A 26,997-nucleotide genomic window follows, 5' to 3' on the forward strand; every position below is an offset into this window, starting at 1 on the left:
ATCTGAACACTTCAACATAGAATACCTTCAGGGATACCAGGAAAAGAATATTTTATTAACGACAAACTAGCACAATACTGCTTATGAAAATTAAAGCTCAGTGTGTAAATGCAATAAATGTTTCCTCTGGTTTCTTGCTGTGTCCATATGCAGTAAGTATGTGATGTTTTGGAATGCATGTCCTTTCCTTCTATCTTCAGAGTAAGTGCCCAAGTCTCAGTCCATCTCCTTAACTAGTAATCAGCTGTGGCTGACATTTAAATCCCCACAACAGCTGTTCAGTAACTGAAGTGCCTAGTGTTTACAGGTCAGACACTCCCTAAATCACTGCCTTATGCAATGCAGACTGTTACTCCCGTGTTTTAGCTTTCAGTGAACACTGGATTGACAAACAGCACATTTTATTGCATTATACTGCTTAACAGTCCCTGTTCATGCTTATGGCAGATAAATTTAATAAAGGAAGATCTATTAGTCAATTTTTTTTATTTATTAGTGTCACAGCCCATTTTCCCAGTAACTGGAAAGAGTGAAATGTGTAATATGAGGTGGTTTGCTTCTCTCCAGTTTTATATGTATCTGTTAGCACAGCATACTTACGTCAACCAGGAAATATGCCTTGACCAATGATTAAAATTACATCTGAAGGGAATACTACAAAACCAGCCCAAAATTGATATTCTAAGCAACATAACCAAAAGAATTATTACTGTGTAGTGACCTGATGACTTGCGTAATCCACGTAAGAGTTTTCATTTAACATTGTTGGTGAAACATGCAGTCTGTATACGTACATCTAATGCATCTGTGTTTATTACTGGGATCAATGTCACTGAGGAAATAACTGAATTTTGTGGCTAGTTATTGCCGTATCACTTTTTTTGTCAAAGCTATTTTCTTGAGGCTCCATTTTATTTGGATCACTTGTTATGTTCTACATTGTTCTGCCTCATTTTCTGAGCATAGTCCATGAACATGTTTTAAATATTGTTGAAGACTTTAGTGACATGTCAAGTGAATAAGAAATGATGAGTGTCTCGCCAAAAATTCAGTAAACGTTTTAAAAATTAATAGTCTGCTTTAGTTTGCAATAATTTCTGGATTGAATTTTATGCCAGTAATTACAATAATAATGAACTAAGTGACATGAATGTATTTTATGGTCTAAGGCTGTGGTAGAAGCCAGTCTTTTGGCTTCGTAGCCCTATGTCATGTTAACAGAAAATTATTTTGAAGTTGAGTGCTATGCTCTTCAAAGTTCTCTATGTTCTACATAGCCTCTATCACAATAGAATTACACTAAACTGATTAATGACCCCACACAATTTTGCATCACCAAATTCAATTTGCAGCGAGGCTAACATGCAGTCAGTTTCAGAAATTAAACATTTGTCTTTACACACTACGAGAAATAATGGAAAGTCTTCATCAAAGGAAAGAGCAGTGTTTCAATTTTCAAAAACACTCACTTAAAACTTATATACCATTTATTCAGAACAATTAACACTTTTACAGCTAACAATTGAGTTTTTTCACAGACTAGACTTCAATTCAAAGCTTTATATTATGTCAAACTTAAATAACTAATAACTATCACAGTGACTAGTAATTTTCACAAAATACTCATTATGCTCATTTTATACATTTCACAGCGGAACAAAAATGTCACTCATATCTGAAGCCCATAAAATTCAGACACTGCAACCACCGCGAAGCCTCAGAACCAAATGTAGAGTGGACTCTTTCTGAATATTGTAATCAGATAAAGTACGCCCATCTTCTAATTGTTTACCAGCAAAAATAAGCCTCTGTTGGTCTGGTGGAATACCTTCTTTGTCTTGGATCTTGGCCTTCACGTTTTCAATAGTATCTGATGGCTCCACTTCCAATGTTATTGTCTTACCTGTTAATGTCTTGACAAAAATTTGCATACCACCACGCAATCTGAGCACCAAGTGCAATGTTGATTCTGGAAAATAATTTACCAGGGTGTAAAAAGTCACATATCCAACAGCCATGTATAATGAGGTCACTGGATGACAAACGGTTCTTTACTCACCTTTCTGGATGTTGTAATCTGAGAGGGTACGACCATCTTCTAGTTGTTTCCCTGCGAAGATGAGTCTTTGCTGATCTGGCGGGATCCCTTCTTTATCCTGAATTTTTGCCTTTACATTTTCAATGGTATCTGATGGCTCCACTTCTAGAGTTATTGTTTTGCCAGTAAGAGTTTTTACAAAAATTTGCATACCACCACGCAGACGCAACACCAGATGTAAAGTTGATTCTGAAGTGAAAAATATGCAGATTGTATTAACCCCACACAAATCAATGTACAGCAGTAACCTTTCATAAGGTTTATTAAATGAGAAAAATTGAATTTTTTGGTAAAATTAAAAATGGATGCTCCGTGTATGCAGTCAAAGTCTTCAAAAATTTTGTAAACATTGGGCGCAGACTGAAACCTTAGGTTATTATTGGCAAACTAGAAAAAGAAAGTGCTTTGTGAATGCTCTTTTCGTAATATCTAAGTTCCACTCAAATCTGTTTTAACACTTAGTTGTCTTTACACACAATTCTCTGCACATCACACAGTGTCATTTGAAGACTGTCACAAATATTTCTGTAAGGTATTGAAAGAAGTGAAGTATAGTGGTATGGCTGCTCCCTACAGAGAATTTTTTCAACATCAGATGTCAATACCACCCCACATTCAAACTTTTTCTCCTAACAACTGGCAACATTGGGTTGTGCACTGCCTGGGGACTTCTTTTGAAATATTTACGTACTATGAAAACACTTGCTAGTCTAATCATCTTATTTGTTTTATTGCACCTACTAATTAACACTACAGTGATTAAATAGTCTCACCATGCTCATACTATTATGAAACCAACACCATATCCCCAAAGTGACCCTTATCAGTATATTTAGCACAATAATGCTATTGGTTGGTAAGTCATAATACACTTACATTGCTATTTGACAGTCTAATTACCCATTTTACTATACCAAAATTATAGATTTCATACTGACCCAAAGTCTACCTCTTGCCTTTTGTAGGTCATACTCTAAGACTGGCTGAGCTCATGTGCTTCCTGACTTGTGATCTGTCACTAGTGCTGCCCTTCCATTATCTATTATGCCAATAGTGAATAGCAACAGGTTGAAGTTGAGTTCACCCATTAAATAGTTTTACATTTATCAATCTGATGTGTGTGCACAGAGAAAGGTGTGGGTTCAAATACCCTGGTGTAGCACAATATTAATATCAGGAATATTTAATATTGTAAATATATCTGAGTGCACACTATTCAACAGAATGCAACATCTAGGACAGAAAACTGGGTGTGGCAGAAAGGACACAAACTGAATCTAAAAGCAATTAAAACAGAATAAAAAAGGGATGAGAGAGTAGCCTAGTGAAAGTGATAAGGTTGGGGAGCCCCTACAACAATGACAGGTGCCCCATCCCCAACCACCTTACTCCTGCTCCTGAGATAAAACATTATTGCAAATAAAAACCAGTTTTACAGAGAACACTGACAACCACGTAAACCATCCGTGAATCGTCCAACAATGTTTGAGGGCCAAAAGGAGGGAGCATTCCACCAAGATACGAGCTGTCTGTAAGGTTCCATAACCATAATGTAGAGTTGGTTCAGTACACCCAACTATGGGTTAACCTGGTACTACTGATGTGGAGATGACGTAGGACTGGATTCATTCTGGGAGAAGTGGAAAGAAGATATCAACACTGCAGTAGCTAGCTTGATTGCACGGGGTTTATCTGATGGGGCAATAGCCCATTTCCGAGTGAGCAGAGATCTGACAGTTACAAATTCATACCTGGGATCGGGAAAACTAATGAGGAGCGAGGAAGTACTCATTTAGGCACACTGTCAGTTTATCCCCCATAATCTCCAATAAACAAAAATGTCACTACTATTTTAACTTCGCTTTGATTCACAGATCAATTCTCTTGGTGGTCTTATTAGAACGACAAACTGTGCTACTTCAATTACAATTAGCCCACTGAGACACCTATTCAGTTTCCTATATTTCATTATTACAAACCAATTAATAAACAGTATAATAATTTTATTTCAAGGCTTCTTGACTCACTGATATTTAATACTAAGCAAACTCAATCCAATAATTTTTTGTTTTAGATTAGATACACAGCAGAAGAACATTCAACACATACCATCTGCTGCAGCTAATACATGCTGTGCATTCAACAAAGAATGAGTCACTGCCACAAGCCATCATTACCAAAAGAAACACACAATTAAAACTTATTTCTGCAGCTCCGCCCTCACCTTTTTGTATGTTGTAATCTGAGAGAGTTCTTCCATCTTCAAGCTGTTTCCCAGCAAAGATCAATCTCTGTTGGTCTGGTGGAATCCCTTCCTTGTCTTGAATTTTTGCTTTTACATTTTCAATTGTGTCTGATGGCTCCACTTCCAATGTTATTGTTTTCCCAGTCAGAGTTTTTACAAAAATCTGCATGCCTCCTCTAAGACGCAACACTAAATGCAATGTAGATTCTGAAATCAAGTGATTCACTAGTTAAAATTTTGAAGAACTGCAATGGGTTAAGAAGCCAGAAACAACATAACATTCAGGCACATTGCCCTTTTCCCCTTTGAAGAACTTTACCTCAACAGTAGCCAATGCAGCTTTTACCACTGGGAACCTTAATTTCTTTTTAGATTTTAAATAACCATGATTGCTTTTAGGAAGATTCATATTTGTGCCAGCACTATCAATATTTTTATTTCATTTTCATTAATTTAATGAAATGTCAAAATGACAATCACAGTTAAGAATATAACTAATAGTTTCCTCTTTGGACACCATCACATTCCATTCAACTTAAATGTAATTGTGTGCAATCAGCATAAAAGGTTTTGAATCTTCACTCTGCAAATGCAGCTTCCTGCCCATCCATAGTACAGGGTGATTCAAAAAGAACAGATGGTTGAAGTCTAGAGCAGGGCCAGTGGCAGTCACAGCTGTGATTACCTATTCCTCAGAGGCCGTCAACATGTCAGTTTTAAGTAGCCAATTTATTTCTTGTGCCAAAATTGAAACCATCGTCTTGTTTGCTGTTTTCTAGTCTGGTAGTGAGTTCCGAGAGAAATATTTTGTGATTATGGCAGCTGGTGTTATAAAGTGGACTGATGTTAGTGTGCATCTCACTGATTAATTGCAGAGGCACAAAAATTTATCAAGTGCAATGATTAAGTGAATACACAATTGATCTGCACAAGCACACTGAGTAAGTGGATCAATGTTTTTTTTTTCCTAAGTCATGGAAGAAGGCAGGTGGATCATTGTTTACTCATGGGTCACATGTTTAATATATTAATAAAGATTGATCCACATACCTCCTCCCTTGATTTAATTATTGAAGATTGATCCACTTAGTGTGGTCACACAGATCGATTGCATGGCAACAAAGAGCAGAGAAGTATTTCACTGTTTTTTATTTTCAAATATATTGTGGGCTGAGACCCTGTCCCTTGTTTGCAGATACCAACACAGTTTAAACAGCTGTGACAAACACTGAACAATCAAACTTCCTAGCAGATTAAAACTGTGCCAGACAGACAAACTCAGGACCTTTGCCTTTCACGGGCAAGTGCTCTACCAGTCTCAATCTGCCAGGAAGTTTCATATCAGCACACGCTCCGCTGCAGAATGAAAATCTCCTTATGGAACAATCAAATTTATGATCTTCATTTACCTCATTGGGTGTTTAAGATAAACAGCTGACCCCTTACTTTTGTTCCATCATACCTCACAGCAAGTGCTGACAACATTCTTGCACGAAACACCGTAGTATGCCACTGGCCCTGTTCTAGACTTCCCAGACCATATTTCAATTGGCTGTCACAGAGAATATGCAAGATATAAATACAGTGCTCTCAATGGACAGAGGAAGGTTCAGTGTTTTATGTTCACACTGTCACTATATCATGCCTTGCTCACGAGATGTCTGATTAGTCTGATCTCGCATGAAAAATCAATAGGTCCACATTTATTAAATAAACATCAACAGTTCGATTTCTCAGCTCTTTAAGAGTAGCTGCCAGAGGTAAGCAAGATTTATTTTATGTACTCCCTCAGAAAATAATCACAGGGCATCACATCTGGTTATCTGGAAGGCCAAAAGCAATGAACATGACCTTTTACACCTCTTCCAATCCAGTGTTCCGGGGCACTGGTAAGAATGCCATACCTGAATGTGGAAGTGAGCCTGTGTGCCACCATGCACAGAAATTTAATCACTGGGATTGTCATGAAGTTTAAAAACATTCTGCAACATGTCAAGGTACGGCATCCGTGTCCATTTCCTCCACAAGGAAGGAAAGGTAAACAAACTTTGTGAACATTCTGTTTCCGAGATCAGGATTTTATGACCCCTCACAAATCTTACATTACGATGGTTTACTTTACCCAACCAATGGAATTTAGATTTGACTGAAAAGATGAGTTTTCTGAAAAGTGTTCTGCCACACCTGGAGAACTGAAACGAAAATTTGTACCTACTGTCTACTGGTATGGTCAGTGGGAATCAATTGCTGCAGTAACTTACTGCTTCATATGCAGGCATCTGTTTCAGGACATGCCACAGCATTGTTTGAGGAATTTTAAGTTCATCTGCTTGTATTGGAGATTCCCAATGGATCCATGTGAATGCATCTTTAATAACACCCCCCCCCCCCACCCCCCACATTGACAGACATGTATGGCTGAGCAGTGCTCTTTCCTTTTCACATGCAGCCAACTTACATGAATTCTGCAAGCCAGTTATAAATCTGGTTGTGCAAAAGCAGCTTCTTGCTGAATCAACAGTAGAATGCACTTTAACACTGGACCGACTTTGCACAAATTCAAACAAAAATATTTCCTCTTGTGGTTACTATGTTGCTACGAACAGTCCAGCTGTGTCAAAACTTAATCCTTTATGCTGTAACACATGCAATTTTTTTACCTCTTACTCTGTGTGTGTGTGTGTGTGTGTGTGTGTGTGTGTGTGTGTGTGTGTGTGTGTGTGTGTGTGTGTGTGTAACGAACAATTTAAAAATTGTTCTTTCTTTCTGAATCGTGTATAGTTACATAAATCATTTTTATTTATTAACAATGACCTTTCATTTTCACTGCACATGCTCAGTGAAATCTTTCAACAACAAGAACAAGAAAGATTCTTTTCAACAATCTGTATGAGAACACAATGCACATTAAATTATACTTTTACATACTCTAAAAACCTTCACAACATAGTTAATAAAATTTCTTGACTTCCTGCATCTGGCTTCTACCTTCAAACTTTAATATAGCTCTACAGACTAACACCTTAGTATTAGACGCTTTTCTAGTAATGGACAAATTCTGCACAACATCAGTTACAATTTTAATTCTCCTAGTGAGACACCTGTTCAGTTTATTGTATTGCATTATTACAAACCAATTAATGAAGAGTATAACAACTTCACTTTAGCAAATTTTTGATTCACTGTTCTTTAATACCTAGACAACTTTTTCCAACAAATTTTTGTTTTAGATTACAGTGCAGAAGAATACTTAACACACTATTTGCTGCAACTACTAAATCCCACACACAACACAAGTCATGATCACAAGCTATCATTACCAAAACAAAACATTACTCAGGAAATCAAAACTTCCTGTTATTTCTGCAGCCCTGCCCTCACCTTTTTGTATGTTGTAATCTGAGAGAGTTCTTCCATCTTCAAGCTGTTTCCCAGCAAAGATCAATCTCTGTTGGTCTGGTGGAATCCCTTCTTTGTCTTGGATTTTTGCTTTTACGTTTTCAATTGTGTCTGATGGTTCAACTTCCAATGTTATTGTTTTCCCAGTTAGAGTTTTTACAAAAATCTGCATGCCTCCTCTAAGACGTAACACTAGATGCAATGTAGATTCTGAAGTAGAAAGACATTCATCAGTTAAAATTTTGAAGAACAGCAATGGGTTGAGAAGCCAGAAACAATATCAACCTTCAGGTACATTACCCTTTTTCCCTTTGAACCACAGGTAACAATTTCTTGCTACATTTGAAATAACCATGCTCACTTTCAAAAAGATTCATATTTGTGCCAACACTACTGTATATCAATATTTTGATTTTCCTTGATTTAATATAATGACAGGGAATGACCAGCACAGTTAAGAACACTAAATAGTTGTCTGGTTGCACATCATTCTAAGCAATTTAAGTGTTATGTACAATCAGCATATTGCAGTGCACACGTGCTCAAAACTGGCAAGGTGACCACTACAGCTGAAAAAACATTTCACACGTATCACAAAAGCTGTAGTCACTGCAGTGCCCATTACTTCAGACGTGCATGCACTGCAATACAGGGCTATTACAAATGATTGAAGCGATTTCATAAATTCACTGTAGCTCCATTCATTGACATATGGTCACAACACACTACAGATACGTAGAAAAACTCAAAGTTTTGTTCGGCTGAAGCCGCACTCCAGGTTTCTGCCGCCAGAGCGCTCTAGAGCACAGTGAGACAAAATGGCGACAGGAGCCGAGAAAGCGTATGTCGTGCTCGAAATGCACTCACATCAGTCAGTCATAACAGTGCAACGACACTTCAGGACGAAGTTTAACAAATATCCACCAACTGCTAACTCCATTCGGCGATGGTATGCACAGTTTAAAGCTTCTGGATGCCTCTGTAAGTGGGAATCAACGGGTCGGCCTGCAGTGAGCGAAGAAACGGTTGAACGCGTGCGGGCAAGTTTCACGTGTAGCCCGCGGAAAATTGGCTCATGCCACAACTGGAGACCGACAGCGCCGACTTCATCTTTCAACAGGATGGTGCTCCACCGCACTTCCATCATGATGTTCGGCATTTCTTAAACAGGAGATTGGAAAACCGATGGATTGGTCGTGGTGGAGATCATGATCAGCAATTTATATTATGGCCTCCACACTCTCCCGACTTAACCCCATGCGATTTCTTTCTGTGGGGTTATGTGAAAGATTCAGTGTTTAAAACTCCTCTACCAAGAAACATGCCAGAACTGCGAGCTCGCATCAACGATGCTTTCGAACTCATTGATGGGGACATGCTGCGTCGAGTGTGGAAGGAACTTGATTAACGGCTTGATGTCTGCCGAATCACTAAAGGGGCACATATCGAACATTTGTGAATGCCTAAAAAAACTGAGTTTTTGTATGTGTGTGCAAAGAATTGTGAAAATATCTCAAATAATAAAGTTATTGTAGAGCTGTGAAATCGCTTCAGTCATTTGTAATAACCTTTTACTTTATTTGTCCAGAAGTAGTGACTCAAATGTCTCCCCTGTACAGAACATACATAAAGAATGTACAAGTGCAGGTTGTAAACACTTTGGTGACAATGCATTGAAGTTTGAGCCTAGCCATTAAGCATGTACTGACAGCCAAAGGCCACAGCTTGTGACAAATCCTAGTCCTGCCCAAATTTTCAGTGTCATCGTTCTATTATACAACAAATAATGTCCATATTTGCAACTGCACACACTTCACTGACACCACGTTAAAGGTTTTAAATCTTAACCACCTAAACATAGTTTTCTGTCTACCAATAATGGTTAGTTACCAAATTCTTATTTACAATCACACTTGCAACTGCAAATGCTTAGTCAAATCTTACCATCAAGAAAGCTCCTTTGCAACAGTCTACTTGATAACAATACATTGTATTTCCAATTACTCAAAAACCTCTGCAGCATCACTGAAACTTTATTTACTTTTTGTATCTAGACAATATATTCAATTTTAGCATCATTTCCATTTTCTTTAAAATCACATTCTTTTACAATCAGGTGACCGTACCGCTCAGATTCATTTACAGTACAGGTTTATTATTGATGTCTCATGTCAGCACCATTATAATTAACAAAAAGAGGGGGCATGAATATTACATAGGCTTTTTTCTTCCCAGTGATAATTCTAAGGAGAATAGTATCACCTTTAATGTGCCCTATCACTGAATTATTTACCTACATATAGTTTACGAAGATTACTTAATGGCCTGTATGTGATAATATTAGAATATAGATAACGGCATAATCAACATCCACCTGGTAATTTTTTATCTTCCTTAATCTTACAGCCAACAATGGAAAATCCAGGTAGAAATATCAATGTATGAAGGAGACATTGCTACTTACTGTAAAGAAGACACTTTAGTTGCAGACAGGAACAATTAAAACAATTACATAACGCTTTTGGTCAGTCTTCACCAGCAGAGAAACCACAAGCAAGCACACCTCATGCACACATGACCAACTCCAGCATCTTGGGCCAGAATGCAACTTTATACATGACATACCTTCTAGTATTAAAAGTGATTCTTTTCCTACATTGCTGATATTCCTACCTGTAATTTCCTTTAACTGCATTTACACTATTTGCAATTGCATTGGTGATATGTGTGTCATCTAAAAACTATTAAGTGCTCTTTTCTTGATTAAGCCTAAAAGGTGCAAGATGAATCAAAAGATCAAATATACAATTTTTTATATATTGCTTTAAGGGGTACACAATACTATATCACTTTTACAGTGGGTTGCAATACATGACATTCACTTATTCAAAAATTTTTGCATGTAAAATAACCACTTAGTTTAGATTTTTGTTGCTAATGTGGAGAGCAAGAAGGAAGGGGACAAATGAGAAAACTATTTCATAAATTTGATTCATTCATGACCAGATCTACAAGACAGTAGTAATGCATAAAAAGATCACTATCTGAAAGGACAACTGGCAAAATTACGTACCCTAAAAATTCCTAAAGCTTAGAATGTATTCCAAATACGAAGCAAGAAAAGTGCATAGGAGGAGTTTACATGCAAGTGGCTCTTCATCCAAGAAGTTTAAATTTCATACCAGGTACTTCATAATATTGGGACATGTCTGAAGCAGGAATTCATTGCTAAATAGTGTGCCAGTCAACAAAATTTAAATGAAAACTATAATTTCAAACCTAAATTAAAATATTTCCCACGAATGGATTACATACTTCTAGTACCAAGAGGCTTGTTGATGAATAGTGAACTTTAAAGATATGTATTAAACTTCTGTAAGGATCACCAGTGACAAAACCAAAATGTAATCACTAGTTTCAATTGGTATACATTCATTTGCAATTCTTGGACAATCACTTAAGAGGCATTTGAAATCTTATTTCAACATTCTGGTAAAATTCTGGAAAACCTATTTATCCAGCAGCAATAAGCATTCTGCAAACTTAAAAAATATATCCATGAAGCCCAATTTCTTCTCATTTCATTCCTTGCTAGCTGCACTCTTACTAGCTTACATTCACCAATTTTATGGCCTCATGGAAACGTGCCCTGGAAATTTATTACCAAGCAACAATGGTCGGTAGTTTTGTACATGTGGTTGCAATTCATCTGGACATAATGTTGCACTATTGTAATATGTAATTTTAATGGCCCACGTCAACTTCAGGACAAAAGCAAGTAAGCATCCTATTGGTTGATCTACAAAGATCTCTTAAAATGTACTCTGATGAACTTGGCAGGTTTGGTAGCAGCACTTCCTACTTCAATTGATTTTAAGTCAATTTTTGGGAGAAATTTCTTGTTTCCTCCATTGTTAGTAGCATTATTAGTTTTCATGCAGCTTTGCACTTGATGAATCTTAATAGTACCTGACAAAATGTGTGCTATTTGGCTTCCATAATGACATTTTATACTTTTTCAGACTAGTTATGAGATCATGCACAAAAAGTATGTACTATGAGTATTCACCACGTACTTTTGAATATAAACTTACCTTTTTGAATATTGTAATCTGACAGTGTTCGTCCATCTTCCAACTGTTTTCCTGCAAAAATTAGCCTCTGCTGGTCTGGTGGAATGCCTTCTTTATCCTGAATTTTTGCCTTCACATTTTCTATTGTGTCTGAAGGCTCAACTTCCAATGTTATTGTTTTGCCAGTCAAAGTTTTGACAAATATTTGCATCCCACCCCTGAGACGGAGAACCAAGTGAAGTGTTGATTCTAGAAACAAAATGGAAATATTGTAGGACTGTTTGAACAGAAAAACAGTCAACTGGATTGTAGTATACTAAAATCAGAAAAGCTGCAAAATGCAACAAATAGGAGACATGTCTATTTTGTGGCAACAATGTCAAATGGACATGAACATGCACATTACCTTTTTGTATGTTGTAATCTGACAAAGTGCGGCCATCTTCCAGCTGTTTACCAGCAAATATCAAACGTTGCTGATCAGGTGGAATTCCTTCTTTGTCTTGAATCTTTGCTTTAACATTTTCTATTGTATCTGAAGGTTCAACTTCAAGTGTTATTGTCTTCCCTGTTAATGTCTTTACAAAGATCTGCATATCTGCTTTGTGGGATCTGAAAATAAAATAGATTAAACACTACAGGTATGATTACATTTCATTATCAGACTGCCATTTTAATAGCACTTTCTTTTCAAAATAAATAGAAAATGCACTAAACATTACACAAATTCCTGAAATATTCATGTTAGCAAAAGTTTTCTACCAATATTATGACCTCAAAACCCATATGCTATACCTCTTCGATGACAAATTTTAGTGCCACTCATTCATTCAAGACACGAGACTGCACTGTGGTATTGCTGACATCAAAGCAAAAGGGGGGGGGGGGGGGGGGGGGGGGGAGTGGTAAAAATCTGGCATAAACTTTCCAGCACATGTAGACATTTGTTAGTATCATTTTCCATGGATTATTTGTGTGATTGCAATTATGTGGAACAAGTCGTCTTACATGAATATAACCATGGCTACATTCTGACCATTTACAAGGGTACCTTAATATAACCTGTTGCTATGACAGATACAATTCTAGAATGCACAACTTTCTCAAAAATTTTGGAAAACATCAATAGTGAAATGGATCAGTAGTTGATCTCTCAAGCACCTTTCTTACAGAGAAGAAATTCCAATCTCTGTGGAGGGAGGGAGCCCTTAGTCATGCATTGTGTACTTCAGAAAAGACAACACTCATGAAAAAGACTTTCTTGTATTCTGTTGGAAAGACCATACAAATACAGATGAGCTCTCACTTTTGATGGAGTTTATATATTAAATAAAGTTAGAAATACTTATAACAGTATTATTTAAATTTCTTTTTCAACGTAACTATTTTTGTTTCTGACCACGTGTCCTCTTATTTTCAATTAGATTTAAAAACAATTATTCCAACACACCTACTGGTGACTGATGATTTATAGCCCTTCCCCTTACATCAATAGCAATGTTATCCTGTTCTGTGTTCTACATTCCACATAGACTTCCATCATTAAGGAACCAGTACAAGGCAGGATAAAGAAACTTCCCTAATAGGAGTATAATGCCTTAACTTTGCCGATTTGACTGTCAAGCTCACACGCAGCAGTAAATTACTTTCACAATAGCAAATGTTGACATGGAGATTACGTCTTAGATTACATCCTGAACAGTTTATCAAGAGTTTTGTTACAAAGTGTCATTGAAATCTTTAGGTATCAATAGAGTACAACACACTAAAGTGAAGAAGACCCACTTGCTCTATTTATGACTCGATATCTGTACTCTTACTCTTGGCACCTTAATTGATTCATTTGAGAGAGAGAGAGAGAGAGAGAGAGAGAGAGAGAGAGAGAGAGAGAGAGAGAGAGAGAGAGAGCACTCCCCAAAAAGGAAGTACTGACCTGTATAGTTTATATGGTTTCAACCACTGTCTCCACATTACATTTATATGAGGAGGAGTTGGAAAATATGTTTCCCCTGCCAACTGTGGGCACAGTTGTGTGATATGGGCAAAAGATGAAACACACACACACACACACACACACACACACACACACACACACACACACACACGGCAGGTGACGCGCATTTGCAAGATACCGATACACCAGTGGGTAGAGGTTGACCGCGATCAAGCGGATGGCAATGTTGCCAGTACCTGCGCAAAGCAGAGGCCAGCCACTCAGTCTTTTCCCAGAGCTATGGAGAGAAGGTACGTTTTGGGGTTGTGGTTAAAGGTGGAAGTGAGAGCCATTATCCACTATGAATGGGCACAGAAATTCATAACCACCTTGCTGAGGTTTAGAGGTCAGGTGTGATGTCAAGGCAAATGGTGGAGAGATGGTGTCAGCAATTCAGTGATGGACGTCAGCACGTGCAGGACATACCGAGACCTAGACAGATGTGCACGGCCACTACAGATGCAAATGTCAGTAAGCTGGATGACATGATTAAAGCAAACCAGTGTATCACCATCGATGGAGTAGCGGCAGAACTTGGAATCGGACATGAGCAAGCTCACAAGATCATCCACGACATTCTTTGATACAGGAAGGTGTCAGCACGATGGGTGCACCACTAACTGACCCCGACACACATGGAACAATGCATGGCATTCAGCCTGGAAAAGCTCGTGCGTTACCCTGAATCTGGCAATGACCTTCTGTTTCTGATTGTGATGGGGGATGAAACATGGTTCCACCATCACACACCTGAATCAAAGGTCCATACAGTGGAAACATTAGCCATCACCTGTTCTAAAGCACTCCGTCTGCAGGTAAAGTGCTACTCACTGTTTTCTGGGATGACAAAGGAGTTTTGCTGCTGGACTTTCTGGAGGATGCAACCATCAATGTTTGTGCGGTACTGTGCCACACTGTCAAAATTGAAAGAGGTGATTCAGAAAAAGCGGCCTAGCCTTCTGATCTGGTGTTCTGCTATTGGATGACAATGCAAGACCACACATGGTGACGGCAACGCAAAACCATACTGCACCTCTTGGTTGGAAGTGCCCTACAGTCCGGATCTTGCACCAAGTGACTTCCACCTGTTTCCTGTTTTGAAAGAGACACTCGACAGAAGGCACTTTGGCAGGAATGCTGACGTCAAACAAGCCGTTCAATGCTTCTTCCGTATGCAACACCCTGATTTTTCCTGGAAGGCTTTTTGAAGCTTATAAAGTGATATGACAAATGTCACTGTACTTTGAAATTATGCAGAAAAATAAACATCTTATCTTTAACGTCTCATTCTCTTTTTTTCCTTTCACACTCAACTGACCACAGTCGACAGGGAGGGGAAAGTTATTTTCCAACTCCTCTGCGTACTTTAGTAGCAGTGTTTAAAGAAAGACATTGATAGAAATTTGTTATTGATTTAAGTTGGCAAGTGAACAACTTTCAGGACAAACCTGTTTGCATGAAACTCCAAATCCTGATCAATTTTAAAAGGTTACAATGCCTATTGTGCTTGATGACTAACACCAACACAACCCAAAACTGAGTTACCTAAATGCTTTCATGACAAAGTCATCACATCATACAATTAATAAGATAATAGAACATGATCCTTAAGAGTCCACTTCAATTTATTATACTGCATTTTTGGCAATGCATTTTACAAGTTTAGAAGCATATGGCTCATAATTGTGAAGTTATGAGAATATTATGGAAGCCAGAAATACTGTTGCAAATGCAGCCTAACTGACCAAAGAGCTTAGGTTTTCAGTAATACAAGCTTGTCCAAGCACTCCAGATTGTATATGCTCCTCTATGAAATAATATATATTTCTAAGGCAGGAAGAGAGAAAGTACTGGCAAAGTCAACAACATTGTATGAACATGTATTTGTTTTCATAGCACCTACAGCACCAAAGAAATCTCAATATTGCTGTCAGTTTTTAGTGGGGTTTAATAGCTTCCGCTCATGACTGCATCCAACTTAACTTTTAAGTAATGGAAGGTTCAAACAAGCATCTCTCTTGATCCTGAAATAATTATACCAGTCAGCCCCTCAAAATTTAATGTGATACAGTTTCCATATTACTAAGCAAGTAAGCTTACATTTTCTCAACATCAAAGCTGATGAAAAATCTTTGTACCAGCTCCACACATTTGAAGCTCAACCTACTACTACACAAGCTTGCAGTTGTGTCCCTTCACCTTCACTGACTAATCTACAAAATACATTTTTTTAAACAAATTATGGCACTGAATGAAAGAGCATCACATGTAGTTTCGTCAAGGACAAATGACATTTGAAATTTTATCTATAAACCAACAGGTAACCTCAATTCCTCAGTTTGCTCTATCCAGACATTCCAGTTCATATTTTCTTTCCTTAAGTCACTGCAGGAAGATACCAGGATGGTTCTTTCAACCATACCACAGTCCACAACCTGTCCTTTCCTAAAATATTCTTATACAGTCTATGCCTATTACAATGACAAGTCACTGTGTCATTGTTGGATGACTCATCTCTCAGCCAGTTGTAAGCCACCGACAATAGTTCCGACTATAATCTTCTCCACAATATTTGTGCAGTACAAAGTCTCTTTGTAAAACTCAAAGTTACACGATCCTAAATCATACATAGTAAGTCCGATGCAGGCTCAGTGACAAATATAACAAATTTTTTTATCTGTCTTTGCACTGGTAACTGCCTTCACTGCCTGTAATGCCATTTTGTGCCAACTGCACAAAGAGCGGATGTTTCCATCTTTTTTTTTTTTTTTTTTTTTTTTTTTTTTTTTTTTTTTTTTTTTTGTAAATACATTTAGTTTCACACACATCACAAATATTAATGCAGAATATTAACAGCAACACAAAACAATGCAGCAGTAGCCTAAACCTGATATACTTTAGCTACTTAGAAAACATACCATACACTAACAATCACAAAAGACCCAATTGGACTGTTTTGGACAATTCTCTAATTATTTACATTGTTCACTACTGTAGCTGAACATTAGGCCTATACTCAAATTAACTAGCCTCCATGAACGCTGTAACGCATTACAGTCAACTGGGTTAATTTTGTACCACTATTTTTTTTAATACTAGACCAAAATTAAATTATACATGGCAACAGACAACATTTTACATCTACAGTAACAGAGTACCTACATAAGAGAAAATGTGCCTATTAGAGTAAATTTTCAATTTTAATGCTAGTTGGGCTACAAAGTTACATTTTTGTTCAGTATAACTACAGACCCAAAGCCCGCCCGACCCCCCCCCCCCCCCCACCCTGGGAAAAAAAAAAAAACCTCTGAGTACATTTGGATTGTGTCCGGTGTTATCAGTAATAAGAAATAGTTTTAGTTCAATACTGCAGTTTTACTAGGAAATATCAAGATATTTTAAGTAACCTGGCATTGTTCCACTTCTATCATTGTCATCAGAAACTCTTCAATGCCCAAGCAATTAAAGAATAACCACAAGCTTACAGAGCTTTACGAAGTTGCAAAGGCAACTGAAATATCCTGTAGAAATCTAAGTGGTAAGAAAACTCACTTCTACTACAAATTAATGTAATTAGGTGGAGCAGCACCCATTTGAAATTAAAGTGGTACAAAGACACCCCAACTGGCAAAAATAAATTACAATGTTGTAACTACAACTATAATAACGGCCGAACCATATTAATGAATACCATTTTACCCTCTCATATTAATTACCAAAGATTTAAAAATGTACCTTCAGAAACTCCTCAAATGCCCTATACAACTACTTGCAAGTCCAACACCTTAAGCTGAAACCACACTATCGCTGTGAAGTGTAGAATTTACGTAAAATGTGTGAATAGGCACACTTGCTTAAAAATTATGAGACCAACTGCTAAATTGTTGTTTCCTGTTTTCTGTTCTTAAATAGGAATATACTTCGCCTCACATTCGAAGCTTGCAAGTTAACAGATAAGTAAAGCAATAGCGGTAGACATGTCACCAATTCATATGGATCAAGGAAACCCCGAGACGCATCGAATTTGTAGTAAACTTCCTATGGGATCCAATTTTTGAAGGCATTGGTCTCTAGGCTTACACATTACTAAGCCAATATTTTTAACGCCTTTAAACCACCCACAAGTTTTACTTCCACAACAAAATGTACGAAACATATCCCGCCAAACTTCACCTGATGCAATAAAATGAATTTCTTAATCTAGTGAACTGCGTCACACAGGAATTATTACATCTACTCTTCGTCTTTTATATTCTAGCATATTAAAACACTAACAACTACACCGTTTACTTACCACAAACAGAGAACGACTGTCAAATGCGAACTACCGTCAAAATTTCAACCAGCTACGCCACACCTCAAAGTCGTATGACAATGACAGTCCCAACGTCGCTTTAATGGTGACTACAGCAATCTTGGAAGGAAGATCTCTGGTGCAGTACATTTATTGATCGCACATTATTGCTTTTGTTATGTCATCGCTGGCTCTGGACATTAAAATATGTTTCTACTTTATGGCGCTGGCATAAAAAATATATTTAAGGAAACGAAACGACAGCTTATAAATCAGTATACGCACATATTTTCCAAAATGCACCTGCAGTCAACAGAGTGAGCCATATTCCAGAAAAATCTAAATATGAAAAAAAAGAAAAAAAAAGAACATAATCTCCAGTGAAATCCACACCGTTATTTTGACACACCTTTTAAAGTACTGAGCATAGTATGCCGTTTTCCACCACTGACATGCTTGCCACTGCTTCCAATTCCGACACGTTATAGTGATTGGCAGCTTGTTATACCATAACGGACTGACTGTTGTTTTAAATTAATTTAGAAAGATCCGCTTCAGTTGTACTAATCTTTTATTCAAACCATGGCCGGCATTGGGATTTTAAAATTTCATCTTTAGTTTATCACATTATTGAATTTAGTAACACATAACAACATCTCTATCCCACAATTAGTCTAATTTGTGCGAAAATTGTCCCATAATAAGTTGTTTTTAATATCTCATCAAAAACAACTTTTGATAGCTTGCTAATTATATTTGGTGAACTACTGATTTTATTACGTATAAAACTGATATGGTTTATGCCTGCTTAACTTACTACGCATGAGACCTTTGAGTGAAAGCTATGTACAGAGAATAAACGGCAGTGACAAGGAACAGTGCTAAACTCGGAGTCAAATTCATAGATATTGATTCCAACAAATTATTAAGTCTAAAGTGCCTGGTCTAAGATACTATAAATCTAAAATCAATAAACTTGGAGTAGTATTCATAGATTCCAAGAAATTTTAAGTGCAAAGTGTCTGATAGAAGATATTTAAATAGGTTAACTCAAAAATCATTAGTAAGATATCCAAAACTACTTGCCAAGATATAAACAACAAGCGAAAAGGATAAGTAGTAATCAGGGAGATGATAATAAGTGTGTAGCAATAAAAAGGCAAGACTGAACCATACATGGAAATAAACACCTTTAAGCCCATAAGTAGAAGTATGAGTGAATACATTATTCATTGTAATGTAAACAATCTAAAACTCGTGCTTCAAACAATGGAAGTTATGAAATTGACAAATTGCAAAATCACTCTTTCAAAATGTCAAATATTAGAGTTATTAACCAAACTGAACACTGGTTCACTGAAGATTCAGAATTCTGCATAAATCTGAAAATATCAAGGAAGCAGGTCACTGTAGATATTAATGAATACTTCTCCATAGTGGTACAAATTATTAAATAAGAATAGATCATAACTTCTGTACCACGAAGAATGAGTTGCGCAACATAAATGAAAGTTGGTAGGCTTATTTCTACATCTTAAAGATGATGTCTGCACTTGTAGTGCTACTATGAGGATGTAAGTCATGTTTGCTTTAAATAAACACTGTAATAGTCGTTAGCATTAGTTACCTTTGAGATAGGATGGGGTTGATGTTAGGCACGAATCCCTTTAAGGCGACAAAGACGCCATTATCAACACCTCACTGAGTTTGTACAAAAACATGTAATAGGGCTATGAGGAGCAGAATGTTCCTACTGCGATATTGAAGAAAGATCTGGGAGGAATACAGTCATTGTACATGATGGCTGGCAGCAGTGGTCACGAGAATTTACAGTCACAAGAAGACCGGGCTCAGGGTTGCCATGTAGAACTACTGAGAGAGAAGACAATCATATTTGGAGTATGGCTCTGGTACATCGTACTGCATCCACAGCAGAAATTTGAGCAGCAGTTCACACCACAGTGACACAAAGAACTGGTACGAATTAGTTATTTCAAGGACAGCTCTGACCCAGATGCTATGTGGTGCGCATTCCACTGACCCCAAACCAGCTGCAGTTTGCAACTTCAGTGGTGTCAAGCGAGACCTCATTCGAGGGTAGGGTAAGGATCTGTTGTGTTTTCTGATGAAAGCTGTTCCTGCCCAGTGCCAGTGATGGCCACATGTTGGTTAGAAGGACGTCAGTTAAGGGCTTGCAACTAATGTGTCTCGCCCACATACCGCTGTTGTAACCCAACATACTCTACAGAGTTTCGACATGTTGTCTTGGCCTGCTCGATCACCAGATGTGTCTCTAATTGAGCACATATGGGACATCATCAAACAACAACTACTGCATCATCCATAACAAACACTGACTGACCAAGAGCAATACGAATGGAACTTCAGCCCACAAACTGACATCTGGTGCCTACACAACGCAATGCAAGCATTTTTCCACGCCTGCATTCAATATTCTGGTAATTACACTCATTATTAATGTAACAACATTTCACATTTGCAATGGCTTATCTCACACTTACATTAAGCCGTGCTTTGCAATGTTAATCACTTGAATACGTTACCTAGACAAACGTATTCCCAAAATTTCATTATTCTAAATTAAATATTTTTTGGTGTTGTGAGTTTCCTTCCATCAGTGAATTTATACAAATACTGTGTTTTTGATGGCTGCTACATTGCATTAATGGACTTAACAGTAAATGTTCTAGTAATTTCGATATTCAGGTCAACAACACAACACTCCCCAAGTTTCAGTAAGTGCTAGACGCCAAATAACGAAAAAGTCAGAATATCTGCTGCCTAAGTCATTGAAGACAAAAGTAAAAATAATTATGCTTTGCAATTCAATGTTACACATAAAAACACATGGTTTCTCTAAACCTACCATAGGATAGACACACTCAGCACCTGTGTCTGTAAGGTTGCAAACATACTGCTTGAGAAAAAAAGTGAAACATGGTCAAATGTCAATTCAATTTTGTACACACAGACCACCAGCAGTTAAGTAAATTATAGAGTTACTATTCTCTGTCACAAGTAGAACGACCACCAGAGTGTATTTGTATTGTTTGTATTCAGTGTTGTTGACAGGTCTGGTAAGGTAAACAAGGATGTAAATAGCATCAGATCACAGTGGAGGAAATTGAAGCACTACACGCTCTTGTGAGACAGCATTGACATCACCTGTCAGAGTTTGAAACGGACCTCATTGAGGGTCTTCATTTGGCAGACAGACTGAATGGTGCAATATCCGGATTTGTTGGGCAATTGCATGTGACAGTAGCCCAAAGTTGGGCTGAATGGGAAAGAGAGGGCAGGCATACTAGTTGTCAAGGTTCAAATAGTGCAATATCCAAATATTTGGGGTATTTGTGCGTGACAGTAGTAAACTGTTAGAATGCATCGGAATGTGACGGCAGGAATTCTCATTGCCAAGGTTTGAGTCATGCAATATCCAGATTTATGGAGAATTTGTATATGACAGTGGCCCAAAGTTGGATGGCGTGGGTACATGAGGGAGGCATATGCATTGCCAAGGTTCTAGTAGACCATGTATGACCACTAAAAGGAAGGTTCGCCATATTGTGCACAAAAGACATCGCTACCTCTTTAAATTTGCACCTGCCATCTAAGAATAAATAATGAGCTCCTTGCAACATTCTGTGTGGTCCTGCACCATTAGTCAGAATCTAGCACCAAGCACACTAGGGAATTACCACCCCATGCTTAGACTGCCATTAACACCACAACAGAAACTGTTTCATTTAAAGGTTGTGCTTTGACCAGGAAGCATGGGTTACTGGTGCATAGTGTCACATAGTGTTCCGTGATTAACCATGGTTCTGCACTACCTTGGATGACCACCATTGGTGAGTATGGTGACGACCACAGGAGAGATCTCATTCTTCAGATGTTCTGGAGAGGCACAGAGGTGTTACCTCTAGTGTCATGGTATGGGAAGCCATTGAGTATAATTTCAGGTCATGGCTCACAATGGTTAAGGGAGTTTTGACAGCACATGGTCATCTTGCACCCTCATGTGTTACCTCTCATACAACAGTATAGTGGTGTTATTTTTCGACAGAATAATACTCGTCCCCACGTGGGAAATGTCTCTATGAACTCTTTGTGATTTTGAGTTACTCCTGTGGCCAAAAATATCCTCAGTTTGTCCCCAACAAAACGAGTATGGAATCGATTAAGACAACTCTGGCACAGTACCAGTATCACTACCCATAATATTAAGAACGAGTTACAACAGTTGTGGGCCAGGTGGCCTCAGAAGAGGATACAATACCCTTCCCAAATGAATCAGTGCATGTTCCTGGCCAGGAGAGGTACAACGCCTTATGAGTGGGCTCATACTGCCAAGTTCTTTGTGAATTTAACTCGATATTGTAATCACTGAAATAACATCAAATACCCTCTCAACCCATGAGTGCTTCACGATCAGGTATTGTATTTCATGTAGTGTTTTAAGATCATCAACAACTGATATTGTCCGACTGGAGAATTCATTTACAACCATGTATTTGTAGTCAGGCAAAGAAAAGAATGTGTATGAAGATGTGTATAAATTGGGTGTGTATTTAAGTACCTCAGATTATTCTGTTTTATTTATTAACACACTAAAATGAGGCAAATTAGATATAAAAAGAAATTTAGCACAGCGGACTTAAATCTGAATTGTGTGTTAAAAAAATGGAAATGATCAATGGCATTGTTGGCTGGGAAACCCCATGCGGGGGGAGTTTGGCCGTTGTATTGCAAGCCTATAATGAAGAAAAAAATTAATTTTGAAGTAAAGATTATTGTAAGTCCAACTCAAACACTTGAATGTGTCAATGAATTCTTTATAAATGTAACAAAATCTAAAGTATAAATCTTTTTTGCCTTGAAGAGAATTCTAGAATTCTAAGTGGCTTATAAAATATTCTGAAGTTTCAGTGAAGAAGGTAAAACACGCAATCATAGCATTAAAAAATAAAAATTCTCTGTGTTGGGGTAAAACATTTATTTATTTATTTAGTTTTGGTCCTGTTACATCTTGTACAAATATAGGACAGGTCAATAAATTATACAGAAAGTTAAAAATTACACACACACACACACACACACAGATATATATATATATATATATATATATATAATAAGATCAATACAATGCTGCGGACTACAAATATCTACATTAATACAATGTTACATGTGCAGCTAGTACACTTCAATAAACAAATAATTGCCATAAATTGTTTATTAATTTAACATTATAAAATTCTGTTTCATAGCACTTCATAGTGAATTGCAAACCCATTAGCTCAGGAAAGTAACAAATGTTTAGAGGAGGGCTTTTCCCAGAGGTGCTCAAGTGAAACCACTTTTCATAAAAGAACCGAGAGAGGTCGCCAGATATTATCTTGTCTCAGTCCTCTGAGCCATGAAGTTGCTGTTACCCAAATCTACATTTCATTGTAAAACATGATATCGTCTTGAGCAAGCGATTTTATTTTCAGCAGAGAGAAAGCACATTAGATGTGGTAAATAGCTTTATGGGCATCATAAGCACATTACTGGAGGTGAGCATTACAGTTACAGGAATCTTCTGTAAAAACCATGCCTTGCTTATTTACAGACTTGATAGATAAGGTATTAGGGACTATGCTTAACATGACCTAAATCCAACTTAAAGAACAGAAAAAAGTAATCACTACTTTAAACAGAGAAAATTGTGGTCTGACAATAATATATCTCAGTGTGTCTCTCAAGGCTCCATACTAAACCCAGTCCTTTTTAGTTCTATGTGAATGATGTACCAGAAATATCAGCTTTCCATCAGTTTCGTTTCCCATAATATTTCTCCATTAGCTGAGAAACAGGGAACAGAAGAAATTCCTGAATCAGTGATTCGTATTTTCAATAATTTAGAAACTTGATTTCAGAAATATTAGTTGAATCCAAATATGTCAAAATGTCACAAGATGCAGCTCCGAAGCAACTAGTAAAAATGCGATCAAATTAAGATTATTCACAACCAAGATATATAAAAATTTCATTCTGTCAATTTCTTAGTAGGGAATTAAACAAAAATTTGAGCTGGCACATACATGCAGAACACTTAGCATACAAATTATGTAGCTTTGGACTCACAAAAATTAGAGGTGCCACATACACACAATGCACTTAGTAAACGAATTAAGCAGCTTTGCATTCGCATTTCGAATCAATTTGCAGCTTACATTAACACAAAGAAAATAGCACATAGAAGTTAATTCAAATCTGTTATAAGCTATGACATTGTTTTTGAAGAAACACATGTGAAAAGTAAATATACAGAACAAAATCATTCGGAATATGTGCAGGGTATGTCATAAGAAACATGTAGCCCATTGCTTAGAAATCTAAAACTATTAACTCTCCCATCCCTAAATAAAAGGGTACTGGAAAGTAAAGCCTCCGAATTTTTTATGTGAAAACTCCTGAAACTTTCTCAATAAAACAAGCTTCATTAACATTCTACACCTTTAGTCTTCATTTCTACATATTTATTTCTCAACATATGAAGCTATTTATCACAGTGAGAGACCAGTTTGTTGATACCTTTACTGTAGAATTTTTAACTTTGTTGACAGATCAACAGCCTCACCTCTGCCTGCTACTACATTTCATCTCCATCAAAGTGAAGTTCTCAAAAGTGTTCTTTAAGTTTTGGAAACAGATGAAAACCACAAAGGGCCAAATTGAGGCTATATGGAGGATGATCAATGACATTGAACCCAAGGCATCAGATAGTTGCAGATATCACAGTGCTCATCTATGGTTTGGCGCTGTCATGCTGAAGGTGAGAGTGCTCCATGTGTATATGAAGTCTACGAATTCATGCTTGCAGTTTTTTTGCATAGCTGTTTCTCACACAGTATCATAGTTACATCACAAACCACCATGCTGCATGCTAGGATTAAGACCTCTCTGGCAGCATATGGTTGCAACTTATGTCAGTGAAGTAGTAAAGTCGACTGATTAATATGTATTACATGTAATATTTCAACCAATTTTAAAAATAAAATAAGAAATTCAGGGGCATTACTTTCTGTCATGCTCTTGTGTTTATGAATTTATTATCTTTTTTATTGTACACCAGAGAGCAGTCATTTGGGGAAAATAATCTTACTCGTTCATACAGCACCAGAAAAAATGAAAAACTTTATGCTCTTTACACATTGACAAATTGCATCCCAGGCTACTCAAAATATGGGAATAAATGTTTGTAATGAACAAAGGGAACTAGTTAATGTAGACAATGTTATGTTCACAGGGAAAAAAGCTATACCAGGCACTGGTAGAAATATGCTATTACACAGTGGATGAATTTATACAGAAGTGGATAAACATGTTACGTAAATATAGATGTACACAGAAATGTCATTTTTAATGTTACGTTGTTCTTTATTGGCATAAAAATTGTTGCAACTGTAATGTAAATTTCTGACATATTGAATGCACACAAACCAAATGGATTGCATATGTCTGTTATGAGATGGAAAAATCACAATTACCAGTTTATTTTAATTTGGTGTTCTATAATAAAATCAATACTTGAAAAAATATTTGCTGTCGCAAACAAAACTATGATAAAGTTAAACAAAAGCATTGTCAGGTTTGTAGGTGGTTTCCTCCAATAGGTTAGGGGAACATACCACTAGTAAACCAGACAGAATGTATGTATCTAAAGATTTTATTCACACGTGACTCAATACAATGTGTGCTCCTCGTAACATGATCTAGAAAGTAATGCTTTTTACAGCCACAGACATTCCATCTTCACTGCAAGAATGGTAGTCAGCGATCCTATTTGTGGTGGTGTCCCCACAGAGCCCCCTTCCCCCTGAGTGTGGAGCAGTGGATAGTGTGATGTGAAGTCGACATCATTGAGTGCTGAATGTCGCTGGTACTTGTTGATGGCTGTCACCTGAGTATCGAGTACAGATGGTGCAGCACGAGCTGTGGTGGGAGGATGTAGGGCAGGCTGTAGCATGAAGTAGCGGGCGCTGGAGGTGATTCCGCACCTACCATCGATGGTAGTGGACCATGTGTGGTCGGTAACAGTAAGTGTGGTGTAGCTATGGGTGGCAACACACATGGAGAGTTAGCTGGCAGGATGATGGTGAGCTCACCTGCTAGAGAATGTCGGGAGGATACAGCAGCAAATTCCATAGTTGATGTTAAGTGGAAGGTATGGGTGAGTCAGGTGGTAACTGGTGTGGATCGGAAATCCAAAGCCACATGACTAGCTTCAATCAAAGTTCCATGTCGGCCAGTTTGACCGCACTTCAGTCCGTTGAAAGTCAGGGATGTCAATTATAATAGTCACTGGTTAAGTGATTCATGAGCCTGGTGGTTTGAGTCATCACAAGCACTGTTATCCCGAAGAGCACTTAGTTCATCCAAAGTATGGAAGCACCATGCAGGTTTCAGTCTGTTGATAAAGACCATCATAGTAGAACCATTTGTATCAGTGTCAAAGGTGTGACTATCCCAATTCAACACCCAGAATGACTCAGTATAGGGTGATTGTAAGAACAGCCATATGGTGTCATCACTGCAGGCTTGTTGTGGATGAATGGTGTCAGGGCCACGTGTGCAGATGAGGGAGGCACTAGTATATTACACACAGGATTTTTGACATAATGCACCAAAACAAGGAGTTCTTTCAAGTTGAATATAGGAGTCAGTAGGAAAGGTTCCACCAGCAGCATGAGTGTCTCGCTGTAGAGAATTTGTATGAGTGAGGCGTGTATGTGGTCTCTGAGCACCAACAAACACCCACAGAAGGGGTTAGCTTCGTGCATTCCTGTTGGCACATGAGTACTGTCTTCACAGTGTGGTGTCATCGTTCCA

At 37.6% G+C, this 26,997-nt stretch overlaps 1 protein-coding gene across 1 annotated transcript; it reads right to left on the bottom strand.

The window, feature by feature from the left end:
* Positions 1-1,469: 1,469 nt before the first annotated feature.
* LOC124613080 (polyubiquitin-C) lies at positions 1,470-18,253 on the bottom strand. The gene is made up of 7 exons (XM_047141665.1): positions 18,103-18,253; positions 12,222-12,427; positions 11,837-12,064; positions 7,725-7,952; positions 4,323-4,550; positions 2,060-2,287; positions 1,470-1,969 (listed from the first exon to the last, which is right to left on the bottom strand). The coding sequence occupies exons 2-7, from the start codon at positions 12,409-12,411 to the stop codon at positions 1,692-1,694; spliced, it is 1,380 nt and encodes a 459-aa protein (XP_046997621.1). The 5' UTR covers positions 12,412-12,427; positions 18,103-18,253; the 3' UTR covers positions 1,470-1,691.
* Positions 18,254-26,997: the final 8,744 nt, after the last annotated feature.

This window comes from Schistocerca americana, chromosome 4 (genome assembly GCF_021461395.2).
Source record: "Schistocerca americana isolate TAMUIC-IGC-003095 chromosome 4, iqSchAmer2.1, whole genome shotgun sequence".
NCBI classification, from domain to species: domain Eukaryota; kingdom Metazoa; phylum Arthropoda; class Insecta; order Orthoptera; family Acrididae; genus Schistocerca; species Schistocerca americana.

Coding starts and splice junctions, on each gene's coding strand:
- LOC124613080 (XM_047141665.1), bottom strand. CDS start 12,411: ATGCAGATCTTTGTAAAGACATTAACAGGGAAGACAATAACACTTGAA. Junction 7,953..11,836: donor AGATTACAATATTCAAAAAG/GTAAGTTTATAT, acceptor TTTCTACTTCAG/AATCTACATTGCATCTAGTG. Junction 1,970..2,059: donor AGATTACAACATCCAGAAAG/GTGAGTAAAGAA, acceptor ATTATTTTCCAG/AATCAACATTGCACTTGGTG.